Here is an 11226-nt window from a genome sequence, read left to right on the forward strand (position 1 = left end):
CGAGCCCAAAAACGTTCCAACCAGCCAACAAGCATTTTCCAGACACAATCGTGGCGTTGTAATAAATTTATTTGTCTGTAACGTGTGGTGTTCTTGCAGCGGGGGGCCGCGCCGGGCCCCTAACCGTCCCCTGCTTCTTGTTCCTGCGCTCGTAAGAAACTGGCCTTTTTCTGGGCGACCCGGTTCTTTCTCTGTGCCAGAGATAATTTGGCGCGATTCCACCTGACCGGAAAGAGACAACAGTAGCTTGATTAACATTCTGCACATCGGCAGGGAGAAGTGTTCCCCTTCTCGGCGCCATACTTAAGAGCTGCAGTTATTTCCCTGTGTAAAGTCTGTGCTGAACGTTTATTTCAGCACAAATGCGACTTTAGGAAATACAGAAATTAGGAACCCACCTCTTCTTCCTGATGTCTTTTTTAGGTTTCTTTTCGTGTACGGGGTTTGCTCTGATGGCAGCGTGTGCTTTTTTGTACATTTCTTCTACCTGGGGTCAAAAAGAAAAAAAGAATGCGTTAAAAATAGACAAGGAACTACAATTTGCCATTTAACAAAGTGCATTCTCATAAGTTCTGCTTCTCTCAGTCCCGTCTTGAAAAGTACAGTAAGCATCAGCCAATGCAAATGAAGGACCAACTACATTTTGCTCAGCGTGCTTTGTCTCATCATCAAGAAGCAGAGGAAAATCAGCAAATACACCATTCATTCATGAATGAGGGTCGAATGTCTTATTTTGTTCTCAGACAAAGAGGCTTAGGTTACTCAGCTTTAATTACAAACAGGTCTTAATTATTTGTTTTAATCAGATGTAAAAGAAAACTGTGCAATATTTCAAATGTCTACTATTAACCCGACTATTAATGAGACATTACTCATGCACAGGAATGTAGTTAGACGTTGAGTAAACACAAACTTAACCTTTGCTGTCACGAATCTATACCGTATGTTCTCATTGGAGAAAAAAAAAATTCCGTACATGAGGACATGACCCTTTGAAGCAAGTCATTTATGAAGTCTTGAACTGTGACACTTCTCTTACGGTAAATGTAAACCCATGAGTGCTCTCTAGTGGAATAAAGGGGTAAAGGAGAACATCTCGGAATGTGTATTCTGCAATTTCCGATAACCTAATGGCCAACACAGATTCTATCTCCACATCTGCATGTGAAGAAGCTATCAGTAATTTGGTAACAAAGCTATTTCATCACAATACACAGTATGACCATGTGATTAACCCCTTATACAAGTATTTCACTGAAGTCAGTGTCCTGTGTCAGGTTCTGTGCGTGAAGAGCTTCCATCTTACCGTGTCTGGTGTGACTCCGTTCTTGATGAAACGAGAGAACTGCTTCTTGTAGGCATCTTCATCCTCGTCCATCAGATAAGACATGTAATCGGCCACGTTCATGCCCAAGATGTGCTTCCGATGCACCTCGGCGTTGAACTCCTTGCTCTCTGCATCGTAACCAGGGAACCGCTTGAGACTGGAGGCGGAGCAGAAATTGCATCAGACCGCTGACGACACGAGCGTGTGCCTGTATAATGTGACATGACTGAGGAGGGGATCCTGCAAAATGGCTTCATAAGAGAACAGGGGCTGCCCTGCTCTCATACGGACCTGTGTGGAATGGCCAGCCCTCCGTCCACGGCTCCCTTCAGGGCTCCAAACACCTTGTTTCCTGTAGTGGTTCTGGCCAGGCCTGCGTCGAGGTAGCAGGTAAAGGCACCGGGCTGTCCGTCAACGCTCTCTACGTTGAACTCCTCCCCAGTCACCTCCACCTGGCCTTCGTACACTTGGTCCATGCCAAACTTGTGCAGCAGCTAAAGAGAGGTACATAATGTAAGGAAACACATCACAAATGTCCTGCTGGGGTTTCTGATCATTGCTCATCAGTGTGTTTACGCCGTCTTACCCGGCGAGCCAGCAGCAGCCCAGTGCAGTAAGCTGCAGCATAGTTCGTGAGGCCTACAGAAATGCCATATTTGGGCAATTCGTGCGAGTAAGCAGCGCACACAATGTAGTCTCCTTCGATCTTTGCATACGCAATCTGGAGGGAAGAGAATCGAGAGGGTGAGTCAGACCGTTTCCTTCGTGGCCACAGACGTGCAGCCGAGTCCCGTGGGCGCTGACCTGGCAGCAGATGTCCCTGTTGGACAGCCGGACGATCATCCTGTACTTGGGTGTGTTGTACTTGTTCTTGTCCTGAATAACCAGGCGCTTGCGAGCATAGTAATCGGTTTTTCCCTCTGAAAACGACAAACCAATATGGTTGGAGACGCGACTCGAACACATTTGTGGCGATCATTTGCTTGGTTGTGTGGGTTTGTGCAAGGCCTGAAATCACAGGACAAGTTCCTGCAGGCTCAGTTTACAACGTGTACACACAAGCACCAACTACCTCACAAATAAATGGCAAGTGAAGGAACTTGATGAACTCTTCTTGCAATCTTTCAAGCAGTTTAATACTTACATATTAGTTTATGTGCATTTCATATTTTAACATAATCAGTGGGGAACACGAAAGACAAGTCCTCTGATTAACTTTAACTCAGCAGCTGCATGACATGCGTGCATTTACCTCGTCTTCTCCTGAATTTGACCTCATATCTCTTGAAGTAGGCCTTGTTCTTCACCACTTTGACGAAACCCTGAGAAGAGGCGAACAGTCAACATGTTGCTCCGCCAAATCCGACCAACACCCAGAACGACTCTGAGTCAGCTGATCCACGGCTCACACAGCTGACAACCAGTAAAAGTGCTTTAGAGTTATTAAAACCGCCGCTGCGCGTCTGTGTGCGGCCGCGCAGGAGCTCAGCGGAGGTTTCATCAGCCATGAAGCGCCACGCTGGAGGAGAACAGCCCGGCGGACGCGACAACCGAGACCATCCGCCAACATCTGAGCCCCAAAAGCCTGGAAACGCTCACGTGCCAGCGAACGCGCCCTCACGCGCTCACACTATCGGCATTAGCAGTGAATCGACACGACCGACTCACCATTTTTGAGAGGTTTGCTCCTCTTCCCCCTGAGCTAAGATTGACCCGTTAGCGGAAGGCTGCGACTCTGTGGCGGCGCCGCCACAGCGCCCCCTGTCGGAGCGGAGGACGACGCACACCGGCACCAGCAGGGGGCGCCAGGGCCCCATTTAACTTCAATACTGGTTTACCCAGGTGATGCTAGGTGGACATGTTAAAAAAGTAGACAGAAGTACAGAAAGAGTAGGAGAGTAAGTCTTATTTTGGTAACCAGATTGTGTCTCAGCAAGACGTCTCCTACATCAGCATGGAGCCTATGGATCTACTGGGTGCTTCCTGCTTTTAACACTTGTTTAAGTATCAGTGTGTCAAACCATTTCTTACTCACTTTGCATCAAGTAAAACATAGGTCAAGGGTCAAAAACTTCAAAGAATTAGAGTTAAATTGTTTATTAATAATCGACAAAATCTGCGGTATATGGTTAAGATGTACAGTACAATATAAAAGGTTAATTTAATGGTTACTTAAAGTACTTTAATTAAATTATAGTAATAATAATTGTTATTATTAGCCCGGGGAAATATGTTACAGCAATTACAGTAGTAGCTATAATTTCCACCTTCTCTATTTATAGCAAATAGTGAAACCTCAAAAACAGCCGTGACTAATAATCTGACAGCTCCGATGTGACATTCAGTGCGAGTGACAAGTGAACAGTAAAAGTGACACGGCCTCCACGCCGCAGATCCACCTATTCCCACATGCCAGAGTAGCGGCACTGTCGACCCACCCATGCAACTCTGCAGTGATTAATGTCAGCGGCGCTTGTCACGCTGGAGCCGTCTCATCTGACTCAGCTCGCCTGCTAATTCAAAGTAGCTCCAGACCAGTGTTCTGCAGTAAAATACTTGGCCGAGTGTAGTTGAGCAACAGCTGGTGACTACTGGTGACTACAACAGTGACGTGATCAAAGGTTTAGATTTGATATATTTTAATGTGACAGTTATGTGTTTGTGTGGGACTGACATCATAGTTTAAAGGTCAGATCAGGGTCAATGTAATTTAGCCTGTTAGAGATATTTGTCTTAAGCCTAAATCATACAATCGCCAGCTGCTGTAGAAACTTTGAAATGATTTGATCAAATAACGACAGAGACCTGTTCTTCTGTGTGTTAACTTTGACTACAGAAAAAGGAACCAGCACCTTCTGCTTTTCTGTTCAAGTCAGATAGATAATATCCTTCACAGTCACTCTTGGTGCAGATGTTCGGGGCGTTTGATAAGAAAAGTCAAAGTCACTCTTGTGGACGGCATTTGAGCGTGTTACCTTTTTTTTTTTTTTTTTTGGCCAAGCTCTGTTTCTGCAGAACTGATTTCACAATGGCAGATAGCAGCGGTCCAGTCATCCGTCAGCAGCAGCCGTCAGCACTTCACACTGGGTCACGCTGGGAGTGCAGGGTGTGGTGGGCAGATCGAGGGGTAACACCAGGAAACTCTCGCGCCCCGAGCTGATCTGGAATTCAAATTGTCTCACAAACCTTTATTGCCTCACACCGACGCATCCCGTGCTGGTTTATGCGCCACTGAACCAGGATCTGGAGGTCACCGCTGACTAGTGACAAAGTCACACATCAACAAATGTGTTCACAGGCACGCCACAGATAAGACAGCGCTCGGTCCACCAGCAGCCTCTCCTTCACCCTGGTCATTGCATTCTCTTCTTTTTTAATTGCATAGACCTCATCAATCCAATTATTACAATTCTAATGTCTAAAGGAATAATATTGACAAGCAATTACAAATCTGTAGCCTGAGTTACAAACTGTGGCAAAAACCCAAAGCCCCTGAAACACAATCAACAGCAATGACTCAGTAAAGCTGCAGCATTTCTGAAAACCTGCTTCACTTTAACGCTGAATATATCACTACCGACGCAGATGGTGCCGAGATGAAGTTTCTGCAAACGGGTGTTTCTCCACCCAACATGAGAACAGTGGTGAGTCCACAGATTTCGGACGATTTCGAGAAGCACCATACAAAAGTGATTGAAGCATTCATCACAGGAAACGCAACACGCATGAACATCAGGGTGGTGCAGTTAGTCACCGTTAATGGCGAGCGCCGTTAAGGCCCGTGTGCGGTCATGTCATGTTCCCAGATCAGCGGTCACATGCTCTACAATCATATCAGAGGAGGGAAGATGGAGGAGCTCAGTGTGTGAAGGAGCCCAGCGTCGCTTACTAGGAGTGAAGCCATAAAAAGCTGCTGTAAAGCTACTGTGGAGCTTTAGTGCTTTAAAAGAAAGGAGAGGAATTTTGAAATTCCTGATTTTTTTTTCGAATGCAGAAAAACTAATGTAGGAAAAATGTCACTTCACTTGTTAATTCCAGACGGAAGAGTAAGGAGTTCGACACATGAACTACAGGCTTGTTTAGACTGAGCCCGTTGACCTTTGACCTTTCAAACGGCCCCAACTGTTCACAGAGAGACAATGACCAGGAAGCACCGAGCAGGTCCCTTCACATGCCCACACCAACGTCCCAGACGACATCCTTCGCATTTTAGGGGGAAATTTACAACCAGAAACGGGGCGGTGGCAAACAAGGGGAGCTGCTGATCCTGGTGATGGATGAGGGAGGTGATTTGTGGACAGTTCGCTCCATAAATCTAGTTGGTTTCTTTTCAGCATCACTAGTTTTCACACTCTTTTGTATATTCAGAGGATCTTCGGGTAAATCAGAGTAAGTCCAGACAGGTCCATGATTAATATAAATCAATGTACAGTAACACACGCTCCAGGGCGGAAGTGAAGTAAGTGAGAAAGACGTGAAAGAAGAACTGTCCTGAGGTCAGCGGCGAGTAAATCATTAACGGGGCTCACGCTCCGGCTCCTATCTGGAGGCTGCAGTCGGGGCCGGAGCGCTCGGTGAGACTCGGCCGGCCGCTGCCAGGAGGCGGAGAGGGAGGAAAAGGACTGAAATCAGATTGTAACTGCAGAGGGGGAAAACAAGGCCGGGTGGGTTCGATGAGGGGGGGTCACGCTGCGGTCGGAGCTCTGGAGCCAGAGGAACCTGTGAGGGGATGAGATAGCGTGATGTGGTTTTCGCTGCGATGCCGGAGTGGAGGTGACAAGCTCAACTCTCAGGTGCCTGGAACCGAACCGAGGCGAAAACAAGGGAAAGTCAGTTTAGCCACAGCGCTGACATCAATCTGTTACAGGGGACATTGAACAAAATCAGTTTTGGTGATTGCGTTGGGGTTCGGGAGCGCTCCGACTGTTCGCTTCCGCGCAAATCTGAGAGAGCGACGTGCACGTTGCTTTCGCTTGGAGTCAGAATAGTACACGGTGCACGTTAGCAGAACCGGACTGAGGCGGAACATCCAGCCGTGCACCCTGCTCCACTTCAGCATTCACACACATGCGGTGTGAAAGCTGCCGCCTTCAGGTATATTTAAAACTCTGAGGAGCCCCCCCCCCCCCCCCCCCCCCCCCCCCCCCCCACACACACACAGTGTCTGTCTATCCTCAGTGGGGGCTCGAGGTTGAGCTCGAGAAAATAACCTCACGTTTCACCAGCGCGCGGCTCTTTATTTAACCTGTGACAGGGCGGACAGACGCTGCAAACGCTGCAGGCCTCGGCGTCCCGCACCTCCCCTGCGATCGCGCGCGCGCGCGACCGGGCTTCTATTTCAATCACAAACGTGCTGTAAAAGAGTGAGAATCAAGGTCTGGGGTGGAGGGGGGGTGCTGGAGGAGGAGGAGGGGGGGTTAAACACAGACAAGAGAAGCTGTGGCAGCACTGATAGCGTCTTTGCGTTTGGTTTCCTGTTCTGACTCAGTGCGTAACCCTGAGCTCGAACCGTCACGTCGACGCTGTCCCTCGTTTTTCCACTTCGCGACAACCGGTTCAAACGGCGACCGACGCATTAGAGCGTCATTCTGAAGAAGACGGAGCAGAGTGACGGCGGCCGAGCGCTGCGGCCGCTCTGAGGTTAACGTTAGGTTCAAGTCTCTGCTCAGAGAGTGAGAAGTCATCGCTCAGCGGAGAAAACAAACACATTATAGGAACGAATTCACCCCTAAAAGTCCACTGTTGCCAAATGTTCTGTACTGGGTTTTTTTTTAATGGTGAAGCGAGTCACACCAGTTTTCACCAGTGGGATGGGCGAAAGGACACCAGTGCCGCAAAAGTATGAGAATTTACTGTTTGCGCCGCGCAAACGTAGAGAAACGATCTTATCAAAAACATGAATCAGTGTTCGTGTTTGACCGTCGCGGCTGAGTAACGAGAAAACCATCTTAGCGAGAGGCGAAGGAGGGGACGAAAGAGAAGCGGCGCGTGCGCTCGCGTGTGAGAGTCGAGCGTGCGTCCGCGCGAGCACTCGAGGGGGTTTGCGGTGTGTGTGCAGCTTCTGGCCGACGCTCGCGCCGCGTCGCAGACTGTTCGCGCACGGCGCTGGCGGCGCTGCTCGGAGCCGGGACGTGGTGCCTGCAGCCTCCGTGCACGTGTGAGTACGAGGACACGTGTCCAGCTTTATGCCTCGGCTATCTGCGCTTTGCTCGCAGGTGCGCGACTTGCCGCAGCTGCGTCAAACAAACTTTTTTCCCACATCGTCCGAAAAGAAAAAAAAAAATCGATAACGCTTTGCTTTAGTGTAGTTTTGAACAGAGTCGAAATCTCCCCTATGATTTGCATTTTGCGACCAACAGATTTCTAACTTGTAAATTCTTTTCTCAGAATTGGGGGCTTTTATTTTGCCGGCCCCGCTTTCATTTCAGCCTGATTGGGCCCGCGTCTGGAGGTCGGGAGGGGGATTAATGGTGTAAAACAATAAGGCTGAAGTCAGTGCGGGTAAGCTGAAGCAGTGTGGCCGTAAAGGGATACTTCGGCTCCCCACCGGCAGGCTGTTGTGCGGAGCGACCGTGCGCGTCTCATTAACAGGATCACTTTACAGGCAGCCGAACAAACAGGTCATTATCCATCAGAGCCTGCGCCGCCTGCGCGGAGCATCAGCAGCTCACACGTTTAATTCCTTATACTTATTAATATTTGCCATCTAAATGAGGACTGTATATACGTTCTAATACATATAAATACATACATTTTTTTCTACTTATTTATAACCTACATGTGACTTATATTTCAGGCTTTTTAAGCATTTTGGCGAAATTAATAATATAAATGAGTTAGATTTAGTTAAATGCAGCTGTAGAAAACTCTGCATATACATTTACTGTTCTCCTCAGGCCCGTCTCTACCAGGGCCTTTCAGGAGGACCTATAGGTCCATCCAACCCGTGACACCTGGTAAACGAGACGGCCCTCTGCGCATGCGTAATAGCCTGCCAAAAATCCAAACGCCGTCTCGCCTGTCAACCAATAGTCTCAATCTGTCAGACGTAAAGTCAGAGCAGCGGGGGAGACGAGTGGAGTCAAGTGGAGGATTTCAAAGCTGAGCGGCGCAGACTGACTGGAGGAGAGCGAGGTAAACATGCCGAGGTCTTTCTTGGTGAAAAGTAAACGGGCCCACAGCTACCACCAGCCCCGGCACCTGGACGACGACTACAGCGGACCGGGCCGTGATGTGGGTCATGCGTGCGCAGGTAGGCTCACTCGTGCGTAATTACGCACGGAAATTGTTGATTTACGCACACGTAGCTGAAACGACTGTTAGTGCTGTAAATGCACGCGATAATTCAAAACAAACACTTGCTGTGAGCCTGAAGCAGTCAGCTCACTTACTTCCTTCCGTTGTCATTAGAGACCAAGTCTCGAGCGGACTTTGAGTGCAACTTGCCGTCGCGGGAGGACGCGAGCGCCGGCGATGAACGCATGTCTCCCGCCTCCAGGCTCCAGTCTCCGGGGTCGCTGTCCTCCGGCTCCCCGCTGAGCTGCGGCGGCAGCGTGTGCGACCGCTCCTCCGACTGTGATTTCTGGCGCCCGCCGTCTCCCTCCTCCTCCCCAGGTCTGAACACATGGGTTTTCATCCGGCTTTTTCTTTACCAGTGGGGTTTTAAAAATCCTAAACGTTTTTGTTCCGTTTGAACTATTTTTAGAGCAGTTTTAATTTTTAGTTTTTCAACGGGTCTTATAAGTCATTGTTGTTCAACAGGTCTGCTTATTAATATTTGTAATATTTAATTGTAAGTTATGAATTCCAATTACTTTATAGATTCAGAGAAATCCACCGCTCTAGGAGGCGAGGGCTCCCACTTCAACATCCCCCGCTTCCCTTACCCCTGGTCCGCGTACTCCGGCTCCGAGCTCAGGCATCTGGTTCGGGGCCCGTATCAGCACCACGTGCAGCGTCACTCGCCCGTCGCTCGCCTCTTCGGGGCCGAGGAAAGCGCCAAGGAGTCGCTCTACGCGCAGAAAGGGCCCGTGACGGGATGCTACGAGGATTATCCCTCAGCGGCCCATCAGATCTGCAGGATGCGGGACAGAGACGAACTGTATCTGGACCTGAAGCAGGGGCCTCGCGGCGCGGAGATCAAGTCGGAGAGTGATTTCATCTGCTCTAATCTGGAGTCAAACGGGTCCTATAAGTGCATTAAATGTGGCAAGGTAAGTCTTTTCATCTAACTAAAACCGCAACATACGTAGCTACGTTGGACGTTTCACCTGTGATCATAACGCAGTTCTGTGTAACCGACGATTCCAATATGATGCATGTAGTGATAATAAATATAAATGGCACCTATCTGGTTTTCATTAAAGGTCTTCTCCACGCCCCACGGGCTGGAGGTCCATGTGCGACGGTCTCACAGCGGGACGCGGCCGTTTGAATGCGGGATCTGCGGTAAAACCTTCGGTCACGCAGTGAGCTTGGATCAGCACAGAGCGGTCCACTCACAGGTAGGTCCGTGAATGGAGGCGGCTGCCGTCGAAATGCCATGAAAAGGCCTCCAGGCCTTCAGTCCTGGACAAGAAAGGCCGAGAAGCTGCTTTTCACCAAATTATTTTGTCACATTCCGTGTTTCTAAGCTCCGCTTTGACACCTTGCCTGTTTTTAAGGAGAGGAGCTTCAGCTGTAAAATCTGCGGGAAAAGCTTCAAGCGCTCCTCCACCCTGTCCACGCACCTGCTCATCCACTCGGACACGCGGCCCTATCCGTGCCAGTACTGCGGCAAGAGGTTTCACCAGAAGTCAGACATGAAGAAACACACGTTCATCCACACAGGTGAGCCACCGGCGACCGGCTCGGGACGGCGCGCGCGTAAAGGCGTGAACGCGCCCTTTGTAACGATGTCATTCCGCTGGCGCTGCAGGAGAAAAGCCGCACAAGTGCCAGGTTTGCGGGAAGGCGTTCAGCCAGAGCTCCAACCTCATCACGCACAGCCGGAAGCACACGGGCTTCAAACCCTTCGGCTGCGACCTCTGCGGGAAAGGTTTCCAGAGGAAAGTGGACCTGCGGAGGCACAAGGAGACGCAGCACGGACTGAAATGAGCAAAGGCTCAGGAAGAAATCCTGCACTTTTAAATGTACTGACTCTCTGTTAATGAGCGAGTTTATGGTTTGGTGAATTTTCTTTAACGTTTTCCATATTGTTCAATATTTAGCCCAAAATGTTTTGGTTGATTTTCATGGAAATACAGGTTTATTTATTCAGTGTGTTGTAAATTATAAATATTTAAACCTAAAAACTGGTTTTTAAAACGTTCTATTTTCTGAATGAATTACCTTAAAACGAGCCTCTCGACATTATATGAAATGTTTATGTTCAGTAGCCTGAATCAGTTTTGTATTTACTTACTGTACGTACTTATATTAAACCTTTACACGTGTATTTGCTTTAATTATTAAAAAATGTTTATTGTAATCTGTTGTTAATGTATTCAATTCACACAAAATGAAAACCTGATATATTATTTTAATCTTCCCGTCTGTGAAAAACGAGAAGCTGCGGGTCATCAATCACGTCTCCAATCTGCACGACAGCTCCAATTTATATCTCCACTATTAAAGAGAAGAACGTTTGGTTGCATGTGCCACCTGGTCAAAACCAAACATTTTCAGACACGCGCATTGTGAACATGCCCATATAACAAATGGCATTATGGTGCCATAAAGCCGCATGTGAAGGCAGTCTGGAGAAATAGCGTCACTTTTATTACAGCTGCAGCTCTGCCAGCAGCGTGTCCACATGGTGCTTTCACTGGGAAACGCTGGGTGTGATTTATTTGGGCCTGGCGAGGTTAAACATCCACTGCTCTAAAACCTCAAGGATGTGATTTGCCCATATCTCCTCT

The 11226-nt window shown here is 48.6% G+C and overlaps 2 protein-coding genes across 2 annotated transcripts; one reads left to right on the plus strand and one right to left on the minus strand.

The window, feature by feature from the left end:
- Positions 1 to 51: 51 nt before the first annotated feature.
- On the minus strand, positions 52 to 3144 carry rpl5a (ribosomal protein L5a). Its single transcript, XM_029131559.3, has 8 exons — positions 2996 to 3144; positions 2580 to 2649; positions 2132 to 2247; positions 1914 to 2048; positions 1619 to 1821; positions 1307 to 1484; positions 399 to 487; positions 52 to 222 (listed from the first exon to the last, which is right to left on the minus strand). The coding sequence occupies exons 1-8, from the start codon at positions 2996 to 2998 to the stop codon at positions 120 to 122; spliced, it is 897 nt and encodes a 298-aa protein (XP_028987392.1). The 5' UTR covers positions 2999 to 3144; the 3' UTR covers positions 52 to 119.
- Positions 3145 to 7310: 4166 nt separating this feature from the next.
- On the plus strand, positions 7311 to 10796 carry LOC114845171 (zinc finger protein Gfi-1-like). Its single transcript, XM_055503890.1, has 7 exons — positions 7311 to 7484; positions 8374 to 8579; positions 8738 to 8941; positions 9149 to 9540; positions 9694 to 9831; positions 9991 to 10156; positions 10245 to 10796. The coding sequence occupies exons 2-7, from the start codon at positions 8468 to 8470 to the stop codon at positions 10421 to 10423; spliced, it is 1191 nt and encodes a 396-aa protein (XP_055359865.1). The 5' UTR covers positions 7311 to 7484; positions 8374 to 8467; the 3' UTR covers positions 10424 to 10796.
- Positions 10797 to 11226: the final 430 nt, after the last annotated feature.

Source organism: Betta splendens, chromosome 17, assembly GCF_900634795.4.
Source record: "Betta splendens chromosome 17, fBetSpl5.4, whole genome shotgun sequence".
NCBI lineage: Eukaryota > Metazoa > Chordata > Actinopteri > Anabantiformes > Osphronemidae > Betta > Betta splendens.